Here is a 25,374-nt window from a genome sequence, read left to right on the forward strand (position 1 = left end):
GACTCTAAAGTGTAATACAGAGACCCTTGTGTATTCCTGATATGAGCGTAAATAGGTTAAATCTTTCCAGAGGGCAATCTGGGAATACGTTCCAAAACAGGAACCTTAAAAATATTCATGCTCTTTGACACAGAACACCTACTTCTAGGAAGTTATTCAAAGGAAGTAATCAGAGACACGCACAAAGGTTTATGTACAAGACGGCTCGTTTCAGCATGATTTAAGTGGTAAAAAATTGAAAATGGCTTAAATGTCCAACAATAGACGATTGGTTAAATAAATACCACATCCATAACGTGGAATAATATGATCCTTATTTTAGTTGACTGAGGACTTTGGAAGGATTAACCAAGTGATTTCCATTTTGGGGTAATGATTACCTGTGACTTGGTTTTTCCGGTTTTAGATTTTTCTTTGTTCCTTAAGCTTTCCGTAGTGGATAAATTTTTAATCAAAAAGAAAAACAATTTTAAGGAAATATAAGAGCATGTTTACATTTCTAAATTGAAAAGCCACCCATAATTCACCATCATACCACAACTTTGTTTTGCATATTTGTATTTTTCACATTATACGCTTATTTAAGTTTTAACACAGTTCTAGTCATCAGGCTTATGTGATTTTTCTTTCTGCTTTTCAACTAACATTATAGCTCCATATTATACATCGTCTATAATTTCATATTCATAAATTTATAACATCACTACATATTAATATCCAACACACAGTAGGTAATATCAAGTCTGCCTTGGGTGAAGAGGATTTCCATTAATGCCCACCCCAGCCCCTGAACAGAATTAATCATTCACCAGTTTGCTCATTGCATAATTCTTTGTTTCCATATTTGTCTGCCTCCTGACGTAGGAGTTATTTTCGGGCAGGGCCCCGTGCCTGGCACACACACAGTGTTTACTCAGTACAGGTACACATGTGAACGGAAAGAGAGGTGGACCAACGGGCAGACAGAAGAAGTGAACAGGGCTAGTATTTAATGATTTAATATCTATTTGGCTGGAATAGTAGCCTCATAAACTTACTCATTCTGGCCTCAGCAAAGTGCACAGGTAATGAGCATAAAAGGTCTGCCGTTGCCCTAACACATTTGTTAGTTATTCCGTGAAACCGTATTTTATCTTCCCAGGAAGTTGTAGACCCTGGGTTCTCAAGGCCTGTTTATAATAGCTCTGTTACCAGGTTCTAAAACTTGTCTTTCCCTTTTGGATCGCATTCCTTTCCAAATTCAGATAGATATCCATAAGCTCTGAAGTGCTCTTAGCAAAAATAATGAAGGAAACAAAAAAGGAAAAGAACAAAGAAGGGAAGTCTGCTTGCCCGGTACAGAGTTTCTGTTTGGGATGATGAAAAAGTTCTAGATAAGAGAAAATGTGGTGGTCGCACCGTGAATGTACTTTAAGCCACTGAACTGTACTTTTAAGAGTGATGAAAATTTTAATTGTTATGTATATTTCACCACAATAAAAGAAAATAGAACAAGGAGGGAAGGAAGGAGGGAAAGAGAAATGAAAGGAAAACAGAAATTGAGTCGGGTGCCCACTCTTTCTATAAATCTGGTTTTTATTAGCTGAGCCCTTTCCCGAACAGGATTCAAGACTGCAGTAAGTCTTTTTGAAGACAGGAAGAATAAATTCCTCAGGTTTGTATTGTATCCTATTATCTTGACCTAGCAGATAGGACCAAAAAAAAAATCACCCAGCTGCAGAAACTTTGCCTCCCTGTCTTCTTTCTTCCTCTCAGCTCTTCCCATTGTCACCATGAGGAAGCGGCCGAGGACCAGGGAAGCATTAGTAGCCCAAAGAGCTCCGGTTATAAACATAGAGGGTCCACTTTTTTTTCCCTTAAAATTATTGCCTGCCCCTAGCTTTTTTTCTTCTAGAATCAATCTAAAATCCTTTTGGTGGTAATCCTGTGTTCCTCTGAGTGGCCATGTTCCTTCTTATCTATACACACGCTCTCTTGGAAGAAATATGTGCAACACTCCATGGTAAAGATTTTTTCTATCATTTAGAAAAATACAAAAGGTTTTTGTCAAGCTTGCTCTGAGTGAAGCCAGGAGAGAGAAGTCCCAGTTGCCCAGGCTTCTGGTGACCGGCAGCCCTTTTCTCCAGCCATTCCTCTCTTGGTTCCCAGAGAAGAGAGCAAGGACGGGTTGTCATCGCTTACCCCTTTTCTGATGTACCATGTCTCACTGATCCCGAGATGCACACATTTACGTTTCTGAAATCATGGTGCGTCTTACAGCCAGTGGCACACCATAGCTGAATGGGAGCTTTCTTTCCTTCTAGATGTACATAATGTGTGAATGTACGCTTGGTGAAATACAGTATACGGGGAGAACTGAAAGATAGCCATCTGCAACATTTTCTCGACATCTTTGCAATCCCTACCTGCAAGTAATGTTAGAATTTGAATCCCTGGTCACACGCCAGGGAGAAGATACGTTTATTTCAGAGTCAGGCTGGTAATTATGAGTTTCCGATTTCCGCTGCCGGGCCCAGACCACAGTGGCAGTAAATGCAGTACAGGCCTCCTTATGCGTGGGCTCCGTGGAGGGCTCTGCTTGAATGTGTACCTTCTTTATCAAAGGGGCTGTATTGTAACCTTGCATGCAGACACTGCAAGAAGTAAGAATGGTTCCTTTGTGGACTGGAGGTCAAAGATGCCATTGTGACGCTGGGACTCGCTGTGGGCAAAATTGGGACCCAGGCTGGATTTTGATCGGGGTCTTCTCCTTCCCTCCTGCAAGGCACAAGCCTCCCTAAGGTCCACCAAGCCTGCCCCATCCTGGATGTCACCACTTAGAACCTAAGCGCTCTCCAGGTTAGGGGCCCTGCAGGCTTCAGGCACCCCAAATGGTATGTTAAGCATCATAGTCATCTCCTAGAAAACTTAAACGCCGATGTGACTATGTCATGTTGTGACAGAGGCCCCGGGAGCGAGTTTTTAAGAGGCATTGTGTTACCTGGGGAAGCGCACCTATGGGTCACTACCCACCCCACCTGCACTTGAGACTCGTCGTTTGCTCACTCTGCGCGTCCGGTCCAGAGTCAGAGCCTGAAGACCGGGGGCTGGTCTCCAGGTCTGAAAGTCTCTAACTCGGGGAAAGGAGCGCTTGGACCTCTGGAGACAGTTCACCGGCTGTCCTGAATGGGAGGAAACACCCGCACTCCTATTGGATGTGGATGGACGACTATTTTCAACTAGGGCTGAAATGAGAAATGGGAAAGCAGAACAAAACCTCCTCCCACCCACCCCTGCTTAGAGAAGGAGCGGGGTGGGGGTGCGGCTGGCTAGTTACTGATGAAGCTGGAGGATGGGAAAGTCTAGGCGCAAATGTATCACCAACTTCTGAAATTCGAAATACAGTGGTCTCAGACCATTTCAAGGTAAAATATAAAAAGAGGTTAGCTGAACCTAAGGAGAGCCTACCTAGCTCTTTAAATGTATTTTTTTCCCTCCGCCTCACAGGGGAGACTTCTGCATTGAGGTCAGACAGCAGGAACAATGGAGGAGGGAATGCTACTGTGTCAGGTTTCATCACGTGACGTGATATGGTTTAGATACAGCGCCCTTGCTAACTCTCAGATTCAAAGAGGATTTAAGGCTTAATATCTCCAAGGAACAAAGGGGAAGAAAACCCAAAACGACCCCCAAAGGCCGTTTCGAGGGTCCGTCTGGTTTGCATTTTACTGCAGAGGCAGCAAATGCTGGACTATCTGCGGAAGGAGGACCAGTGACCCACCACTTGGAAGGCCTCTCCTTCCCCTGGAACGATTGATTTTATTGGAGATGGAGAGTGACGCACAGGAGAGCATCTGTCTTAAGTTTCCGAAGCTTCTAATGCCACCCAGGAAGGGGCTGAGAAATGGTCACCCTCCTTCCCTGTTTTTAGGGAGCTCTGGGAGGCACCTAGGAAATCTTAACCCTGCCTTCCCCTTCACTTAGCCTTGAAATAGCCTGTGGGCTCTGAACTCCCTTATCTTGGGGGACTGGAATTCTCACAGATGAATTCCGAAGCATTCTGCCATTCAGAGTTTCTTGCGTTTTTCACGGTTGTGTTTGGCATCCTATTGGCACTTTCGGGTACGATCAAATTCACTGTCACTCTAGCCCGACATGAATAATCCATCCATATTAATGAAATGATAGCTGCTGTTCCCTTGCCATCTCTTTTCCTTTCCTTAAGCTGACTTGAAATACGTGAATCCCACTTCAGAGGCACGGGTGGTGATTTTTTTTTTCTTGCTCACCCACACCGTGGGGTGGGGGCAGGGGGACAAAGATAATGGGGGTCATGGTCATGCAAAATAACTGTAAAATAATTACTGCGTTGCTCAGAACTCTGTATTATTCATCCGGGTAGCGAGAGCGCCTGTTCAGTCGCACACTTGAGTGGCACCCTCACCAATTAGCACCGCGGCTGCGGGTCTGTGAATTGCATGTGAAAACAGAATTTGTCCGGCAGTGCTCATGCAAATTGCGCAACACAAACGCGGACCCCGTGTCACGTCCTTTTCACGTGTCCTGACAGACTCATGTCTTCCCCAAATTTCTCTGGTCAGCGGCCCCCCTTTGACAATTACCAGAGCCCAGAAGCCATAGGAAAGAGCTCCTGTTGCTATGAGTGCTAATGTTGGTGGTGAGCTTTACGAGCTATTCCTGTGGCCGCGTTTTGCCTCAAAAAACAATCCGATTTTCACGCAGATCTGCAAGAAAACAAATTAGGAGGGAAATGTATGCAAATATCTATGGTAATGCCATGAAAGCTATCACTTGGCCCCTTGGTGCTTAAGTAGCCATTTCTCTCATAGGGAAAACTTTTTTCGTTCTTTAGCATGAATGTATGTTTCATGTGTTAAAAATCTGCATTCATGCAAAGAAAAAAGAACTGAAAAGCAAAAGTGTTAGGACAAATACGAACTTGACCCTTATTTGTGTGTAATCAGGGTATATAATATCTCTGTAAATGTAGTAGCTAGACACTCATAATCCACCCTTTGTTTTTATTTGTTTTTTTTTTTTTAAGATTTTATTTATTTATTTGACAGACAGAGATCACAGGTAGGCAGAGAGGCAGGCAGAGAGAGAGGGGGAGGCGGGCTCCCTGCTGAGCAGAGAGCCCGATGCGATGCTTGATCCCAGGACCCTGGGATCATGACCTGAGCCAAAGGCAGAGGCTTAACCCACTGAGCCACCCAGGCGCCCCTGTTTTTCTTTAAATATTTTCTTCCTCTTTCTTGAAGAAGAAAATATTTGTTCCATTGGAGCTCTGTTGAGAACAGTGGGACTGTTCTCTGGTGAGTGTTTGGGGGGCCTAGAGAGAGAGGAGGAAGTACCCTCTGGAGCTTCGAGGGCTCAGGCAGTCACAGATCATTCCCCCAGTCTGTTGGCCAGGGACGCAGGATCAGAAATGGTGTGCGCACAAAGGGAGACCCCCCAAGAGACGCTCTCTTCTGAGGCCAGCCCAACAGAGCCGGGGTGAGTTTCGCAGGCTTGGAAAACGGCCGCCTGCGAAATAGCCGGTCAGGTTCTTCCCCACCCTCCTCAAGCCACAACCTCAGGAGCAGACCCCTGAAATGTTCAGCATTCCAAGCTGCATTCGGACTGAAAGAAAAACAAGAAGTTTCGCTCCAAGAGCGTCTTTGTTCTTCACATCCGAGACAAACATCTAGACCACAGAAAGCAGCACTTTGGATAAGGTCTCAGAGCCACACGTAATCCTGTGCTGGGGGCAGGGATGGAGGTTCCTGCCCACCAGGGACTTTTCTTGGACTTTTCTCAGCCTAATTCTCCAGCAGCAGCACCCTGCTCCCTCAGGTCCAGCCATTTCCATTTGTGTATCTTGCTCTCCGCTCTCCCCACGTCCTGTTTTTGCTGCTCCAAAGCAGATATCCTTTCCCCAGTAGTTTTGACCTGACTTCCATCCCTCCCAATTTCCAGCTCCTCCTCCTGGTACTCAAGTCCTTGGTAGTGGTCTGAGGGGTGGCCCTCTTTCTGGGGAGCCCATACGAGGAAAGTGATAAGTATCAAGTCACAGCATGACCAGCACTGGAAACTCTAACCTGGAATGTGTCTCTTCTTGGGGCCCAGGGGCCATAAACCTCACTTCCCGGCAGCCCCCAGATAGCGAAGGTCAAGGACGGAAGCACTCTTCAGAGGCTTCCGAGTAGGGGGAAGCCAGTGTCCCACAGGCCGGCGTTGCTGGGAGTTTCTTCTGCCATTCCTAACAGCGGCCATCCCCCTGGCGTGTGCATTCTGAAGCTGCTCTTTTGAGACGTCAGTAATTATCTTATATGTCCAAGAAATAAGTAGCAAGCAGGATCTCTAAAAGTTCCTGCCCCCAAATCGATTCTCTTAACAGATATACAAACCCTGCAAGGAAAAAGTCCCTGTCTAAGAGGGGAAGGAGTTGCCCTGTGCTCTATACCCTCCCCACTTCTTGCCCCCCAAACTCCCAAATTATAGTTGCTTTCTCTACCACACAGAAATATGGATTAAGTTTTAAGGTTTAAATGGATTTTTTTTTTTTTTCTGAACCTACTAACTTCTTTCAGATTGTCAGGAGCTTAGGAAATATGTTATTTAAGGATTGATCTATCTGCCCAGTGGAAGGCAGGGCATTCCTCTTGTCTTGCCCCTTTGCTTCTCCCCAGAACATAGGCTGAACCGGCTGAGGGCTACACAGACTCAGTTGGTCCAGAAGCCACTGCTGCTGGCCTTGGGCCGCCGAGTAAAATGGGCAACGGACAGCCCAGAATTCCTTCAGATGAACAGAGACGAGAGCTGTCCCTCGGTCAGGACAGCAGACGCCAACCTCCCCCTCCTATCCCCACTTTCCCTGGGCCTTTTATTACCTTTACTTGGTCAGAGGAGGAAAGCAATCTGTCTCTCTTCTACTCGTTTAATAAAAGAAGACATCATCCTAGTTTGACACATTACTTTTGGTGGATGCACAAAAAGAATATCCTAGATTAGAAAAGGAGAGAGGAGGAGGGGGTGGGGAGGCAAAAGGAAAACAAATTGGCTGCCTGCAGAGGTCCAGTGTCAGACGTCGGAGGATCTTGTTCCTTCAGACGCTGTGGGAAAGACCATGGCAACGAGGGGCCCGGAGAGCGAGAGAGACAGATGGGGAGATTTGCAGCCCCTCCCTCAGATTAAAGACAGAACAAATAGGTGAAGCAATCCATTTTCCAGAGCCCGGTGGTAATTTCAGAGTGCTGTAGAAAGAACATCGGCTTCTCCTCCGTGTTGTCTCGATAAGAGGTAGGAAGATTTTCAAAGAGAAGGTTTTTGTATTCGTTCGGAGAAGACACCTGCTTTCCCGGGCGCTGATAAAAAGCATGCTTTCACCCGGAGCCGCCAAATGTATCCTTCAGTCATGCATTTTCAGTGGCCTCACTGGTTTTGGAGTAATGAACTGTTTTGTTAGAAATTATTTTCACTATCGTCTCCAGTTTGGATTTTAAATATTGGTGTTATAAATGCAATATTAACGATCTTATGAAACTATGTCACACAAACAAGATGTGGCCTGAAGAACGAGGGTGGTTTTCTGCCTGTTTTTCAAATCTACTAGAGAATTTAAACCGAGGAAATACTTAGGAATCACACTTGTTTCGAATTCTACTTGTCATTTTTAAGCCCCTTTACCTGAGGACCATCTCATGTTCATTATTCCTTGTCAGGCCTTCTTGAAAAGAGTTAAATAAAATGCTTAGCAGGAAGTAGAAAGTTGGGAGAACAAGTAGTGAAGGAAGCACAGAAATGAGAAGGTTTCTTCTTCTCAAAAAAGTTTTGGTCCTATTTCCTGTCATTGTCTGGCATCTTCTCCTCAGCCCCAGAATATATTGTTAGGGCTTGGAAAATATTCAAGGCATACGCCTACTGTCCTACTCCCAGTTCAAAGCCAGGTGGTATACTGCATTTGCACTTAAATAAATTCAGTTGTGAAAAAGGAGGGAGGACAAAGAAAACTGGAATCCCTCGCGCCTGGTTTTCAGGCAGGGATCGTGTTCTTGGGCCAGATTTCCAGTGGCAGATTTCTGTGAGGGCAGAGTGAGAGTAAGACAAGCATGGGCAGGAAGAAGTGAGAACCACTGGACCAGGGTGCGACCCCAGGCACTGCATACGGTGAAGATCGTGAATTTCTCTTCTTGCCGAAACACACCTTGCAGTCTGTTTGCCTCGTCGATCCAGAGTTCCCACAGTCAGTCAGTCACCAAGTCTCGGCCACCTTCCCCTCGCCTCCTGGGTGGGTTACTCCAATGGCTGCCTCTCGACCCAGCCCCCCTCCTTTTCTCTCCTTACCCAGCCCCATTCTGATCCCTGCTTTACCCGACACTAGCTTAATTTTATGAAAGTGCTTTGATCATTTTATTCCCTTTAAGGGACTACTGTGGCTCCCCCTGGTTGGGTGGCGTGTCTGGGACCACATTCAGACCTGTCCAGGGCCAGACCACCAGCACAGCTTCTCTCCCACACACCCCAGTGCACACCTCAGCTTGGAGCCTGGGCACAGACTCCTCCCTCCTGCTAGTGACTGCCCCTTCCTTCTCTCCACTCACTCGGATCCAAACCTACGTCCATCGAGGCTCCTGGTCAAGTGTGCCCATGTCCATGAAGCTCTCACCGAGCAGAACCAGAGGATTTTAGGGCAGGAGGGACCTTAGAGATCACCTGGGCAGGTGTCATCACTTGATAAGGGAGAATACGGAACTTGGAGATATTTGGTGACTTGACCCAGGTCAACCAATCTCTGGAACCTATGTGTCCTCCATTCTACCACCCCCTTTCTGCCATGTAACTGTGACCATCCCAGGTCTGACCGGGCTGATTTTATGGAAAGCCTCTGGAATGAGAGCACATGCCACAGGCTCACCTTTGATGAGCTGGAATCGTTTTCTAGCTTTTCAATGAAGGGAAACCTTGTCTCTCCCCTGGGACTTCAGCATCCTACAGGACCAGGCCCTGGCGGCCCTTCTCTTAGATTCCAACCACAACACCTGCCATTGTGCTCGGGTGCCGGAGGCCCTTGGGAGTTCCCGGAGTCATCAAAGCATTTTTTTAAAGTGGGATGTTATGTCTTAATTGAAAGAAAATTTCAATGGTGAATTAGACATAATGTCCTAGTGCTCAGATTTCAGGTGGACAGTTTGTGGGGTGATGAGGGTGATGGATGCCTTTTCACCCCGGAGCAGTCGTGCCTTACTATCCAGAAAATCAAAGCAAAGTTGGAAACACAACCCATACCTGGGGATTTTTATATTCTGTTACACAAGTCAGTTGTTACTCATTTGCTTCATTTTGTTTATTCGTTTGTCTAGTTGTTTTACGGGGCCAAGTATTCTCTCAAGAACAACGGAAACTGAAAATGCCATTAAAGATGGGAGTACGAACAGCTTCCAGGGGAGGTGTAAGTCTCTACATTCTCGAACCAGGTCCCTGAACTTGCGTGAGGTTAGCAGCCTTGGCGCGATACATTTCACTGACCTGGGGACCCTTTCTTACCAGAGTCCTTCAGCAGAAAATGAATCAGAATATTGCAGACCTTTCTAGGTTCCCACCTCGGGTGTGTGTGCATCTGCCTGCAGGATATACTTGGGCTCTGTCTCCAAGAAGCCTCTGGGGAGGTACTGAGAATGAGTGGGGCCCTGCTACGGCTCTGGATATTTCCACGGTGCTGCTGGCTGGGCTCTGAGGCACAGGGATGTCATGAGGTAGCCCCCATGTCGTGAGGGAAGGATCGAGCCCCACATCCCGCTTCCTGCTCAGTGGGAAGCCTGCTTCTGCTTCTCCCTCTCCCTCTTCTTCTACCTCTGTGTCGTGAGGTAGCCCCCAGCACCCTGTGCCTGGGCATGGACTTCCTGGGGGCTTATGTTTACTAACTAATGAGGACTCAGTGACTCGTTCTTTCCTTGGCAATCCTCTACAGCTACACCTAAAAAGGAATGAAAGATAGGCCCTGTCAGCCTTTTTTTACATGCTCCTGAATATGAATTAAGAGGTAGCATTCACTGGGCCTTATATAGAAAGTAATCTTCAGGAAAAATTAAGTCCTGAGAACCTAAGGTAAATAAAGAAGGGAATCTCTCACGTGCTGGCTTTCCCTGTGTGTCACGTAACGGGAACCTGAGACAGAGTTACGGTTCAATTTAGAGGTCCATCCCCCCCCACCTCCCCACTCCTCTAGTAGGTTTCCAGCCATTTATTTTTCTCCTCAGCTTCCAGAAAAGGTTTGGTTGACTCAGGAGGGATTTCGTTGTAGCTGATTGAGAAATTGTCTAAAGATGGGGGAGGATAAAGAGGAGAAGAAGCCCAAAGGAGAAAGCAATCAGTTGGACCAAGGTGGAAGAAATTAAATATGCATATTAGGGAAATGGCCAAAGGTAAGGAAGACCAGAAATATGATCCTTCGTGCTGGGGAAACTTTCTCAGGTTGATAAATCCCCTGGGCAGCAGGTTGGTTCTCTTTTTCTTCCTCTGGCATTAATCACCTGACCCTCCTGTTCTGATTTTGCTCTTCTATAAGCAGTCAACCTGGAGAGAAGTGGCAGTTGGGAAAGCTCTTGGAGGAGGCACCTGCTTGTTGGGTGGGGGGCGGGGAGTGTTGCATGTGGTCAGGGGGCTCAGCCAGCTCTGGGAAGCACAGAGGAGGGGAAGATGCAATCAGCTAGCCAGAGGAAGAACTAGCACAAGAAACTTTGGGGAACGGGGTAGGGGCGGGCACTTGAGGTGATACTATGATAAGGAGGTCAGACTTGGCCTTCGCTCCTGACAGCAGGGAACAGGAAACAGTGATCCGTCCCACGTGGTTAAGCAGAAATGGCAATGCTCTCAGCGGAAATAAACGGCAAAGGATAATGGGCACATAACCCCCATCTTAAAAGGCCTATGTGCTGTGATCAACAGGAGTGGATTTATTCCTCATGAAAATGAAAGTTTCCCATAAACTTCACCATCATCCCAGGGTCTGATTCCATATTTAGCTCTCAGCTTTGTTTTTATCCCAAGCGAAAGGATATTTTCCTTGGTAAGGCTAAGGGAGCTGATCTGACCGTTAAGAAAAAAGAACACGGGAGCTGAGAACATCGGCCCTACTTAAAGTTTTTAATTTCCTCGCGATTATTGATACTGGCGTTAATGAGAGCAAACCTTGATGAGCACTTGTGGTATGCCGGGCGCTGTGGACTCACACTACCTGAGCGAAGCTTTGCTAGAATGAGTGACAAGTTCAAGATCGGTAGAGGATGATTTCGAGTCGTTTCCCAATTCCGCTCTCCAGGCTATGGCACATGTGAGGCAGGAGCCGGGAGCTGTACTTATGACAGTGCAGGTGCAATCGAGGAGAATGTCTGGGGCCCGTGTTTCTTCTAAGACGATTTTTATCCCCAGATCTTCTCAAGGTTAACAGAAGACCCTGGCCACTTCTTTTTCTTTGAGTCAGCAGATATATTTACAGAATGAAGAAAGGCCAATAGGGTTAAAAAAAAAAAAAGTAATGTTTTTATTTTTAAAAATAGTGTGGTGTTATTTTATCATTCACAAGATAAACATGGGACTTCTTAAGAATACTAATTCATAATGGACTTAGAGCAGTACGATCTGGCAACAGGGTACAACTTAGAAGCATAAAATTGGGGGTACCTGGGTGGCTCGGTCCGTTAAGTGTCTGCCCTCCATGCAGGTCATGATCCCAGGGTCCTAAGATCGAGCCCCACATCCTGCTTCCTGCTCAGTGGGAAGCCTGCTTCTGCTTCTCCCTCTCCCTCTTCTTCTGTCTGGCCGCTCTGCCTGCTTGTGCTTTATCAAATAAATAAATAAAATCTTTTTTTTTAAAAAAAGGCATAAAATTGAAGGTATCTTTCAGTTCTGTCAGGGTTTCTCAATGACCCCATGTAAAACCTTGTGTGAGGAATACAGCTGACGATCTAAAACTCAAGGATCATTGAGGACGTAAGATCCAGGGTCCAAAGACACCCTCATCCCCTCCTGCCCATAAGGCCTCCCTGACCCTGGGGGAGCCCCTCTTCTAGACTTGCTTCCTCTGAGAACCTGGTTCTCAGCCAAAATCTCTAAATATGCGATGTCCCAACCCCAGATTTCTAAGTGTTCCTCCTTTTGTTCCTACTTTGTCCTTCCCTCCCCAAAGTCCCGGCCTCCTCCAACCCCACCACTGCGGGCCAGGCTTCTGCCCGCAGGCGCGTGGCAAGGGCAGTGCTCCTCTCAGAGCCTCGCGGTGATCACGGCTGGTTTGCGCACAGACGGGTTCAGCAGCCCGCCGAAGAGGCCGACCAGCAGCCCTTCCCTCTTCGGCATCTCCTGGAGCCTGGAGAGCGGAGGGCCAAGCGCTGGCAGCTTTGTAGAGGGGCTCTTCCCAGGAGCTCAGAGCCGGTGTCCCTCCACCCTCCCAAGGCTGCCGAGAGGAGGGAGGAAGCGCCCGCCTCTGTTCGCAGCACGCCCTCCAGCTTGGAGCCCTCCTTCCCTTGCTCCTGTCTTGTAGTGGTTGCAGCAGAACGCTCCATTTGGCAGCATGATGGTGCTCTTGTCTATAAATGGAAACATTGGCCTGCCTCCCAGTATAACACAGGATAGGCCTCTGCATCAGTTATGCAATCTTTGCTGTGATGACTTCATCAGAAAGTGGGGGAGGCAATAAAAGAGAAAAGGTACAGTTGGGGGGAACAGTAGCTCCAGAGAAAAACTCTTCCCAGCAGCACCGCCGAAGACAGCTGAGACTCCTTCCTCCCCCTCTCTATTTTTAAATCCAGGGAAGAAAGGCAGAAAATATTGGGCGGGGGGTGGGGGGAACACCGGAATTCCTGGAGCAGCTGTCAAACCCCTTGCAGCCCATGTGTCCTTCAGGCCACTAGGATGTGGGCAGATGCTGTGCCCGCCTCTGTGGGGCAGGTCTGGCCGCCCCTGGGGCTGTGGTCTTCTTACAGGCCCCGCGGAGAAGACAACAGGTAAAGGCAAACAATGGTGGCCTTTCACTCGTCTCTGGAGTTCAAGATAGGCCTGGTTCTGGCCGTGCTCTGAAGAAAAACCACAGACAGCAGGATGGTGCAGCCCAGATAGTCTTGTCCGGGTGAATCGGAGAATTCTCGGAAGACAGTGAGTGCCTGTCAGGGCCTTCTCTGGGACAGGGGAGCTCTCCGTGGAAGCCATGAATAGCTGGCCCAGTGGCCGAGCCTGTAGCTAAACCCGGTTTGTTCGTGTTCATGCCATGTCCGGGTCTTGAGAGCAGAACTGGTACTTAAGCCTGTCTACAGCACACTCCACAGCATAAGGTGGGCTCAGGGGGAAGTAGTCGCGGGCCCCGACACAACCAGCGCCCCTCTTGAACTCATTACGTTCCATCCACGTCTGTTTAGACGAAGTGTGCTTAATAAGGGAGGAGGGATTATAGTTTAATGAATCCTCTAAATGTTGACCATTGACACTACTTTTAATTTTTGCTACTCCAAATCCCTCAAGCTATTCCAGATCAATCTTGGTACAAAGCTATGACTATTTCCATGAGATGGGTCCTTAGAAATGGAGTTTCAGAGTCTGCTCTAGTCAGTGTTTGCTCCCTATGTCCCTCTACTCTGGAAGCCATTCCCCTCCTGCTGCTTGAGCCACTCTGAGATGTCACTTCTGATAAGCCTTCATTCCCCTCCCCAGGCACAGTCAGGTGCTCTCAGGGCTAGTCTCTGTGCTCTTGTGCCTTCTTGTAGAAGGCACAGGGACCTGCCTTGTGCTTCCTTCTCTGCAAAGATGCCATCACTGCCTAGAAACTAGGGAAGCCTCCATGTTCATCAGAACTTTGGAATCCTTGGGGCGCCTGGGTGTCTCAGTGGGTTAAAGCCTCTGCCTTCCGCTTAGGTCATGATCCCAGGTCCTAGGATCAAGCCCTGCATCTGGGCTCTCTGCTCAGCAGGGAGCCTGCTCCCCCCCCACCACCACCCTCTGCCGGCCTCTCTGCCTACTTGTGATCTCTGTCAAATAAATAACATCTTACAAAAAAAAAAAAAAAAAACAACTTTGGAATCCTTGAAAACAAGAAAAGAAGCCTTTCTTCTTTTCCTTTTCTTTGTGTCTCTTTTTTCTATTTTTTTGACTAAAGACTTTATTTTTTAGAGCATGTTTTAAAAAATAATATTCAGTAATATTTTCATAATAGAAAATCTGAAAAGGCATAAAAGTAAAAATCACTTATAATCCTTGTCTGACATGATTATTCTGTGAGTACTGTTTTAGAAACTGCTTCCCTCCCCTTCTTCACTCTATATTGTAAGTTTTTCTCTGTGTGATTAGACAGCCTCAGAAGGCATGATTTTTATTGGCTGCCTAGTATTCATGGTATGGATGTACATAGTTTATTGAATCAAGCTCCTTTTGTTGCACACTAATGAACTTTTAACCAATTTAGAGTTGCTTTGGTGGTAGATTTAATCACAACAAAGGGATCAAAAGGACTCTATAATTTACATCAAAGGCAGAAGAAAAGCATAACTCTCCAAGTTGTGTTTCCACTGGAGGGACCTATGGTGACTATGTTCAAAGCACTGATAAGGATAAATGGTATTTTTGTTGTTCTTACCCCCAAGTCAGTCCTTGAAAGCCTGGCCTTCTGTGGTGGATGCATCTAGTCTCGGGCTGGATTGCCAACTTTAACCCTTTCCTTCATCTTCACTGGAGGGTCCTTTCCTGTAGACTGGAGAAGCCATCCATTGTAGGGCCATTTTTTTTTTTTTTTTCCCTCTCCAGTCATACCTGATACTGGTTTAGGCCATGACTTCACTGTCAATGTAGTCAGGTCAGTTCAGCAAGCATTTACTCTGTGGCAACTGTGGACCTAGCTCCCTGCTAGATGCTGGAAGAGACTCGTACAGATTCTACGGGCCTGGCAGATATATTGCTATAAGGATGTCATTTCTCCAGAAAACTGTAACTCGTAAGCATTTGGAAGGCTGGAACTTTCTACTCCCCTATCCTACTTAGAAACGGGTACAATCATGTATGGAACATTACCATGACTGTGGTAACTGTGTTATTTTATACAGAGGGAAAACCTTGGGGAAATACAAAAACACATCAAAATATTAACATGGTTGCCTCTGAGTGTTTAAAACAAATATTGCTTTTCTTGTTATTTACACTTTTATGGAACGTTTCAAATATTCTCCATGAGCGGGTTGGGGGGGGGCGGGAATCAGCAATACATTTATTTTTTTAAGTGGTTAAATGAGTAGAAACTCCCATTCTGCTCATTGAGAACCTGGAAAGAAAGCCAAGTTTAAAGTCTTAGTCCTCATTGTTTTAGGAGCTAAGCTAGAAATAGAAACACAGCTTTTTCCTTACCCTGACTTTGTAGGGCTACACAATCAAGAGGTTAAAACAGTAACAGTAATAATAGCAAGCTGCTTGTTAAGTGGTCCTGAGGGCCAGCCACTGGGCCTATGATGGAACTATGTTCCTACCCAGACCTGGTGGATTCATCTAACGTAAACTGCTCCTTCTTTAAGGTTGAACGAAGAACTTTGCTGAACCCATGTAGTAGGCTTACCACTGTGCCTCAAGTCACTGCCATTTCAGTGATAAGTTTCCTAAATTGGTAAACTGCCTCAAAAGTTAATCGTCATGGGGACACAACCATCACAGATCAGAAAACAAACATTTTATCCAACCTTCTTCAATAATCTGCAGAAACAGAGGGTTATATACGGGATGGGCCCTGTTGGGGCTCTGCTGGCAATATATTGTAAGCAACTCTTCAGACCCACAGTGAAAAATTATTCTGGACAAGGACAAAGAAAATCTAAAAGGAGCCACCATCCTGAAACCAAGCAAGCATCTGCCCTGACACTTGATCAACTTCAAAGAGAATTCTAAGGTTTTATTTTATTTTGTTTCTTCCTTCTACTTACGGTTGAATGGTCTAATCTTATGCCCTTTCTTTAAATGTCAAAGTTGATACCACAAAGGCATCCTAATTTTGGGTATCAAGCAACATATAAAAAATGATGCATATTTTTATGCTTTCAGCCTCGCCCTTTGATCCCTGTAGAGATTCTACCTTTTTATTCTATGCCCATTCCTCTCTACCCCCTACCCCCTTCCCACTTCTCTTTACTCCACAGCGCTCTTGGGTGGTCTGCTCAATTTAGACCAGATGTATGTTATAGTCAATGGAAAAGTGAGAATCCCAAAGACACCACCACCAGCTGTGGGTCATCAGACAATTTCCTTAACCTTTCAAAGACTTGGGGTTTTTTAATCAACCAAATGTGTTTAATAATGCAGGTGAAGGCATCCAGTAGGTGCCCTATAAGTGTCACTGGTCTTCTTCCATTATTGCTTCTGGTCTCTGTGTTTGAAGAACATTTCCCAACAGAGGGAACTCTCCTCAAAGCTCTCCATAGTTCTGTCTTGTATCAGACCAGGAGATGGGAAGTCCAGTGATGTCTGTGCTTCCTGCCTGAGCAACGGAATTCAGTGGCCTCACCCCTTCCTCAATCTTGGCTGCTGCTCAGCCCCCACAGCAGACTTGCAGGAGGACTGGCCTTCCTGGAAGAATCATGGCCCTGGGGTCCTTCCAGAATTCTTTATTCTTTGCATTGCATTGCATCTTTTGCATTGCATGAGCAGCCCTCTGAAAGTTTGAGTTTTGTCCCAAATGCTGAAGAATTTGCAGTAAAAACCTAAACAAAGTCTGACTTGCTTTTGAAAGTGCAAGACTGCTTTTGCAATCTAAATCAGGGCCCAGAGAGCTCAGATGCCCCAGGAGTACTATTTGCCCCTTGATCCTCAAACTGGTGGGGCATCATAAACATACCTGGAGGGCATGTTAAACCACTTCCAGAGGTTCTGATTCAGTAGGCCCGGGGTGGGGCCTGAGAATTTGTATTTCTAACAAGCTCCTGGGTAATGCTAATGCTGTAGATCCTGGAACCCCACTTTCAGAACCTCTGACTGAATTTAGCCCATTATTTAGCCCAAACTGGAAGTGGGAAAGGTGTGAGCATCTTCTTAACCATTTTCTTTCTGTAACTCACCTCCAAAGTTTCCACTGGTCAAGCGAGGAGCTTTATGAATATGATCTTAATTTGAGGAGGTGGGGACTGAAACCTAGAGGTCAGATGACTCCCAGAGCCTCAGAATGTCTGTTCACCACCCTGAGCCTCTGGGAATCACAGCCAGACGCGTCCATCAGGCTGCAGTGGGTGTCGGATTCATCCTATGCTGCCCTCTGACATAGAACTGCTGAACTCTTTCCCACCGTGATGTTCTGCGTGAAACGTTAGCTTCCACCTTTGAAAAGACTTCCTTCTTCTGAAACTTGAAACTTGAATAGTGTCTTTGCAGGAAAAAGCCTCTAGATACTGGTGACGGGTTGGACATAGGAGCCTCTTGATATATAGAATCTAGGCAGAATTCCGTTTGGGCTGGAGATTTTTTTTTTTTTTTTTTTTTTTTTTTTTTGATTACTTGATCCAGTTCAGTGTGTGTGAAAAGCAAACATTTGTTTTCTGGGACATCCATTTTATTATTTTTACTTTTTCCTACATGAACAACCCTCCTCTCTCCTCGCCTGCCCTCCGCACCCATTTCCTTCCTGGCCCCGGCACGCACAGTGTGCGGGGAACCCGGGCAATGCGCCCCCGGAGCGCGCCCGGCTCACCCGCTCAGCAGCAGCGCGCGCCGGCCGAGGGCCTCCGCGGCCCCCGTGCGACTCGCCCGCGCCCCGGGACCGCCTCGTCGGTTTCTTTGTTAGAGACGCCTGCGCTGAGAGGTATCTTCGGGCCTGCCGCCCTGCTCCTGACTTCTTAGAGCCCCCTAAGGACTTGTAAGCATACAGGATCGAGTCAAGAGGCTAAATTACGCCCCAGGGGACTTTTTAAGTAAAATCCTAAATTTCATTTAGGCTGTTCGTAGGCCATGTGATTGCAAAGACTCTGAGCCCGCGCCGGCTTTGTGCAGCCTGGGCTGCGGAGATCTCTGCCCCTCTCGGACGGTCAGCCCGGGGGGCTGGTGTACGCCACTCGCCCTCCCCTCTCCGGGCGCCACCGCACCCCCACCCCCACCCCCATCTCCTCCCGCTCCCAGCCCTTCCGTTTCCTTCTCCGGCCTCCCCACCCCGACCTGAAAGCTCCCTCCCCTCGGGCTGCAAGGAAAGTCGGTAATAAGAAACCAGTTCGGTGTCAGTCGGAGAGAGGGGGGCGATAACCCCAGAGATACACGGCAATGGAGAGAGAACTCATTTTGTGTAAAGAGGGCCTCGAGTCACCAGGGAATTCCTGGATTGTCTCAGGCTGTCGTGTGTGATGTCCATCACGCCGTGCGAACACCATCTGCTCGGTATTATGCTCTCAGTTGCCAGGCTACCTGCTGTACGCAGTAACACTTGACTGCCTGGCTCCACGTTCGCCGCGTCCGCCCAGACGCGCGGGGCGGGGGCCGGGGGGCGGGGCGGGGGGTGGGGGGAAGGAACTGGAGTCCTGATTAAGCCATCTGGGGGGTGGGGGTGGGGGGAGCGCCGCGCGGGCGGAGCTGGGGCTGCCAGGCGGAGCGCCGGGCTGACACCACCATCTGCTGGGGCAGGCGGAGAACAGCAGCTGCTCCTTGTTCCTCCGACGAGGACCGCCTGGAAAAGGCTGAAGCCGGGTCGTCCTCGAGGTCCCCGCGCGCCCCCAAGTCCCGGCCCCACGGCCCCCGTCTCTACGGGCAGCCTTTCGTGAGCCCCCTGCCCGGAGCCGGCGCTCTTTGGGTTGGCCGCCAGCCACCCCGGCCCCTCTCACCCAAACACTACGCTTGTTCTTGAAAACACTTAAGAGAAATGAAGCTTCGCCACGCACAGATTTATAAATAAACAGCTGGCTGCTCTGGGGAGATATTTTTACCACAGCTGTTTTTTTGAAGTAGAAAACTGCCTCTTCGGAGGAGGCAGGGCGTTTTTTACACCTCCTACCTCTCTCCAGCCCTTAGAAAAATCGCTAAGATCTTTTCCCTGGAGAAGAAGCTAGGTAAAATGGGTTCATTGCTTCTGGTTTGTTCCCCCTCCCTTTCTCTTACTGAAGAGTGCGAAGGTTTGGGGGGTAATGAGGGTCTACGTAGCCAATTGCATTTCTGAGGGGAAGCTACTGGCAAGGCAAGGGAGGTCGCTGGGCAGGGGGCGGGGTGGAGAACAAGCCGGTAATTAAAACTAAAAATACTGCATCATTTGGCTTCAAGGCATTACATTTCTCTGACGAAAGCCCAGCCTGGTTTTCTCTAATTGCACACGCAGTGTGTGTCCTCCTTAGAAACAAGAGCGGTGGCCTGAAATCCTGAAATTCGACAGACTATTGCTCATTAAGCCCTCTTAGACTGGAGGTTAAAAGCTGCCATGTAATATGAAACAGTTAATGGCCTCAGCCAGCTCCATTTGTAAGGCAAGCCTCACATTTTGGAATACACACTTGAGGCTGGGGCTCTAGGTGTCACTCACCCGCTGCTGAATGCATTAGAGCTTGTTGAGAAAAACCTAGATTCACCCATGTTTGATGTTTCATAGGGAAGGCAAGCCTTGAAAATGCACATGGCCCTCCCGTCCCTAGGTCTATAGGTCTTCTGCAAGAAACCCCAAGGCAAAGCCTTTGGGAGGGAATCATTTGGAGAAATGCATTATCCTGGGAAGTAATACCCTAACTCTCTCTTTGGGGAGTTTTCTTTTCTTTTTTTTTTTTTTTTTCTCTTTTTTTTTGTCCCCACTGTGCTTTTGAAGTATTTCTTTTCCCCCAGGAAGACAGGGGCCAAAAGTGGCTGGGTGTATCTACATCACCATCTCATTTGCCTCTCCCTTACTTCCAGGGTGGAGAAAAGGCCAGGAAAGCAACTGGTGACTACTTACCAGTTCTGAGCATGTGCCCCAGCTACCCAGGCCTGCTCACCCAGGAAGAGAATATCTCAAAGTGCCCAAAGATAAACAGGGCCAGCCCAGACCAGCCCTGTCCTAAAACCAGCTGAAGCAAACTTTATCTTCCCTTGGGTCACATTTTTTTTTTCTAGCTTTCTCCTCCTTATCAAAATTTGAAAATATCAAATATACTGAAATATACACGGGGTTGGGAGGGGGACAAACAAAACCCTGTATTCTGTATTTTTGCTGATTGATTAGCTGTTTCTACTTTAGTGTGAGTTCGTTTGTTAAAGTGTTAAATCAGCCATTTGTTTCTAAAGGTGGCAAGAAGCAGCTTTATCCCATTGGAAGAAACAACTTGGAAACAGGAAGCAAATACTGGGGGGAAAGGGGGAGACTCTGAAATATCTTGATGGCCTTCAGGGGTCAGGACTAAAGGTAACTTTGTGGTAGCATAAAGGTTCTTGGCATTTTTCAGTGTAAGTTCTTTTTCACATAAATATTTCACAGCTGTCTACCTAATAATTGACTACCGAGAAAATATACAAAGACAAAAAGGGTTTTGCAACAACACATTTGAAAAATAGAACACAGTACACTTGTAGGAGACATACTGTATATTTAGTCTGCAAGCAATTCTTGGGCATACACTTGGCACCAGTGACCTGCAGTCTGGGAAGGGCCTGTGCTAGTAGAAGGAATACTAAATTTAGACCCCAGGTCAGTGTTCTGATTCTGTTCTTTCCAATTCTTCCTTCGGCTAAGTGTGACCTGGGCTACCGCACAAACTCCCCAGGACTTCTTGGCCTCTTGTTCCCAGGCTGAGAGGAGTAATGGTTTTTTCGTTTTGCTTGTGTCGTTTGTGTCAGTGGAGGGCGAGAGGAAGAGCAGCCGAAGATGTGGTTAACATATGTCGCTACTGGAAAGAGAAGCACGAGTGGCTGAACACCACACCACAGAAGGGAGGTCCACCAGCCCAGGCTGTGGGGAATCTAATCCGGGACTGGGTCTGTAGGAAAGTCAGAGATCAAACTCAACTGTATGTTTTGAGAGGACAGTGCCAGCCTGATTGACTGTATCTGTACCAAAGAGCAAAGCAGAAGTAGGAAAAAATATTAAAACCCAGTTTGGAGACAAAAATATTTAAATAACTATAGAGTTATTCGTATTCATTTCTTACTATTTTGGCCTCGTGATGGTCCTGCACCCTGTGACTGGGTATGTCCTTACATGTGTGCCCATTTAATTTGTGTTCATCTCAGACATCAGATCCTCTGTGTTGAGATTACTTGAAACTTGAATGAGTTAAAAGGAACATTTCTGCAGAGTAGTCTGACCATACATGCCATTATCAGGTGCACTTGGTAGATGAACAAGAAAGGAACTATCTAGAAGCCGAATCTTATGGTCACCTACCAACTCTGCCCATCAGCTATTTTTCCCTGGTCTACACTGTCTGGCTGTTACGGGCTTCCCCTCTGAACACATCTTCTAAGTAGTCACTAGATTCTGTGGGTAGTTTTCTACCACTTAACTTCCTACTCCTTAAGAACCAATCCTTACAAGTTGCCATCGTTTGACTGAGACAATTGTAGAATCAAAAGACCCAAATCAACCCCCACATTTTAAGTTGTCCCAGACATAGGAGGCTTGGTTCTATTTTGAAAGATGTCGGGAGATTGCGTAGCTTTGTTCAGTGTAACACATTCCCAGTTCTCACCATCAACAACTCCCACTAGCAGGATTTTTTTTTTTTTTACATATAGCAAAGCTTTCTAGTGTTGCAATTAATTAGAATTCCATCTAATAGTAGATCTTTTGATTAATAAATTCCAGAATTCTTCTGTAAATGTTTTTCCTGCTAACTTAGAAGAAGTCCATTTAGGCCAGGTGAGCAGTGAAGGTTAGGAGGTAAGGTCAGGGGGTGCCTGGGTGGCTCAGTGCATTAAGCCTCTGCCTTGGGCCCGGGTCATGATCTCAGGGTCCTGGGATCGAGCCCCACATTGGGCTCTGCTCAGCAAGGAGCCTGCTTTCCCCCTCTCTCTCTGCCTGCTGCTCTGCCTTCTTATGATCTCTGTCTGTCAAATAAATAAAATCTTAAAAAAAAAAAAAGGAGCTAAGGTCAGGCTATCTCATTCCAGACTCAAGGTGAGCCCAGCCTGAGGTCTTCATCCCTTTCCTTTGGAGGAAAGCAGAATGCTAACTGATTACCTGGCCTTTGTCCTTTAATCAGTCCCATCCAAAAGAGACTGGACTTGCTCTCAGACACCCCAGAGCCGTCCTGTATTACTGTCTCCCGGCACCTCTCCAGTTCCACCATGGTAAGGCCAGATTTAAGGATTCCTGTGTTTCTGTGGAATAGAATGTGTGCCACTGGAGACCCCTCGGGTCCACAAGCAGAGGCCTCTGCCCCATGCTTCCTTTCAAATATGAAATCTGTGCTTTCTCTCATCTTCCTGTCCTCCCAGGAGCAGCACCCAGTTGGACTCCCCCGGACCACAGGCCCCATGCAGTCCTCGGTGGCCCCAGGCTCTAGCGGCATGGTGTCCGGAGCCAGTGCCGCGGGTCCCGGCTTCCTTGGCAGCCAGCCCCAAGCAGCCATCATGAAGCAGATGCTCATGGATCAGCGGGCCCAGCTGATGGAGCAACAGAAGCAACAGTTCCTGCGGGAGCAAAGGCAGCAGCAGCAACAGCAGCAGCAGCAGCAGCAGATTCTGGCCGAGCAGGTAACATGATGCCTTTATTCAGTGCCTGGTGTCTGCAGGAGAGTTCCAGTTCCCCTCCTTCGTCAAGGTAGTCACAGTCCAGCATTTTCCAGGATCACAGGAGAACCTGCAGAATTTAGACCTTTCAATTAGTTAGGCTTTTTCTTAGAATGAATGAGTTTGTTCTTAAAAGACAGGCTTCAGCCATCAATTTGAAGGCCCATTTGCCAAAGACATTTCTTTCGATTCAAGCCTGACTCCTTTTTTTCCGGTGTCTGGTACGGGGTCTGCACCATCAGAGTGGGGGCTGGGAGGCTGCCTCACATTCTTCATAAACGCTAATATTTCTAACATGAAGAGAAAAAGAAAATAACTCAGAGAACTTTGTTTCTTGAAGGAAAATGTCAGGAGGAGGGATTGAGGAGAATTCTACAGAATTGGTCATGAACAATGGGACAGGAACAATAGAAGAAGAATAGGGCCCACAGAACTACCTGGAAACCTGAACTCAGGGTCACAGAAAGGGTGCAAACTTAAGAAAATTCCCAACAGCTTTAAAACAGCTGAAGAAATCTTTGAGTTAAAGGAAGGGCTAACACAAATAAAGCCTTACCTTGGGTATCTTTGTCCACCCTTGCCATATAATTCCTCCAGCTTTGAAAGAAAGCCTTCCCTGAAAGTGAGCAGCTCCTGTAGGTTTCAGTGTGTTTTGTTTTTCAAGATGCCCATGCCTGATTCAGTATTATCCCAGGAAAGGCCTGAGGCCTTCCAAAAGAGATCCTTAGCTGGCTCCTGGGGGGTCTATCCAGGGCAGCTCTCTCTGATTAGTGGAGGTAGGTGTGAGGTTGTCATATGAGGCTTAGAGCCCAAAGGGGCTCTCACCTCACAGTTCTCCTTCCAGAATGTTCCTAATACAATCAAAATTTTGGGATTTTATCAAGCATCTTTCACATCAGTGCTGTGTGGGACGCAGACATGTTGAGGTCCCTACTAAGAGCAGCGGTTCAGAGTAACACCAGTCATCCCCCAAATAGAAAAATTGTACTGTTGAGCACAGTTCACTTATGTTCCCTTCTCTGCTTTTGTTCCTGAGCAGCTGTGTAATTATCTCTCTTTTTACCAAGGTCAGTCAGCCGCCTGGCAGCTCTTGTACAAACAAACCTCTATCCCTCTCACCCTGCATAAGGTGTGTGACAAGGAACCATGCTAATATCTCTCAGGCAGTGATAAATGGAGCTGCCGAGGGGAAGCTGGGCTGTGTAAATCCTCTCCTCAGCCAATCCCAGGAAATTTCAGGTGCACCTGCTACTTGGAGCGATGGCCTTTGATGTGTATGCCGTGACCAAGGCACAGATCGGAGCCGGGGTAACCGGAGAGAATGCCGCTGGGCCAGCCAGGGGTGTCCCACTCGGCGAGGGCAGCCACACCTCAGGGAACAAGGAGGGAGGCAAAAGAGTGGAAGAAGAAGAGCTGCCACAGGAGGCTGGCCAGGCGAGGCACCGAGAGAACAGGGCACCCCTCAGAACCCAGGACACACAGAGATACAGGCCCCTTGGAAAAGATGGGGGAATGCGTGTGATTCCTTAGCACATTGTGGAAACCAAGCCATGAAGAGGGACCAAGGAAAGGACAGTTTTACTCAGACTCAAAATGTGGCCCATCTTTTGCTTGTGGTGTCATTTTGGAAAAACCTTTCCTCCCCTCTCTTCCTCTGCCAGCTTAGGGTTAATAATCTCCCAGCCTTTCTCCTGTAACTGCTTTAGGGATCACATGGAATCAAGCATGTAAAAGCCTTTGGAAACTGTGCACGTGGGGGGGGGGCAGTCACATGACCCTGGTGTCACGGAACTTGACCTGAGGGCTGCGGCCCCAGGTGCGAGCCCTCCAGTGGGACTAATCCAGATGCGAGGCCAGGAGCATGCATAGAAACAAGTCCCGGAGAGGGTGCTGATCCGTGCAGGCCTCCGAGGGGTCGACAAGTGCTGAGCTCTCAGCTTTTTGTTTTGAGAATGAATACTGCCCTGTCCATGCCCAGCTGACTTTCTGGGGCTCTGCCACAGCAGTGAAAGTGTCCTGAGTATTTCAGTCCTGAAAGCAGAGTATTAGAGATCCTGGGATTTCCTGAAGGGACATGTGAGGGGAAAAACAGAAGGATTTGGGATCATGCCTATCTTTGGGAACTTTAAAATGATTCTAGTGGATTTAAGAATCAGAGCAGAGCAGGTTGAGAGCAGGTGTGAGTTAACGTTTAATCCCTTATTCTCGAAGAGCAAGGAGCAGGTCACCTCTCTTCCGTTCACAAAGGCTTCACAGAACCTAGACTTTTAGACCTGAAAAAAATACTGGTGATTAGGATGGCTTTTGTTTTTTACCTGTGGGGAAACTGAGGCCAGGGAGCTCATGGAAGAAGTCATGGCAGAGCTAGAGAGGCAGGGACTAGAACAGAAGCCCTACCCCCACCGCACCCCAGGCCACCCCGGGCTTGTTCGGCACCAGGACACTTAAATTCTTACATAATATGAGAAGTTTGGCCGAGGAGAAGCTTTTAAGTGCTCAGTTTACTCTCAATAATGCCCTTCTATTGCTGCCTTAAAGATTAGCCCGGTTTCTTGTCTACATTTCATCTACACAATTAATTAATTTCAACACTTTGTGCAAAACACCCTGGTAGGCATCACAGGATGGGGTGAGCAGGGCAGAAGCTTTCCTTTTCTTTGGTTGCCAGAGTGCTGGCTGGTCTTGTCAAGAAAGAGAAAAGAGAAGAAGAAAGAG

General features: G+C 47.4%; 1 protein-coding gene across 2 annotated transcripts in view; it reads left to right on the forward strand.

The window, feature by feature from the left end:
• Window positions 1–25,374, forward strand: part of MAML3 (mastermind like transcriptional coactivator 3) — a 400,512-nt gene that overhangs the window by 367,450 nt on the left and 7,688 nt on the right. For both annotated transcript variants that reach the window (XM_032857312.1, XM_032857303.1), the window contains exon 3: window positions 22,366–22,623. In XM_032857312.1, coding sequence (XP_032713203.1) covers window positions 22,366–22,623 — 258 coding nt within the window. The remainder of the gene's footprint in view (window positions 1–22,365; window positions 22,624–25,374) is intronic.

The sequence above is a fragment of the Lontra canadensis genome, unplaced genomic scaffold (genome assembly GCF_010015895.1).
Source record: "Lontra canadensis isolate GAN:19392208 unplaced genomic scaffold, GSC_riverotter_1.0 scaffold1, whole genome shotgun sequence".
NCBI classification, from domain to species: domain Eukaryota; kingdom Metazoa; phylum Chordata; class Mammalia; order Carnivora; family Mustelidae; genus Lontra; species Lontra canadensis.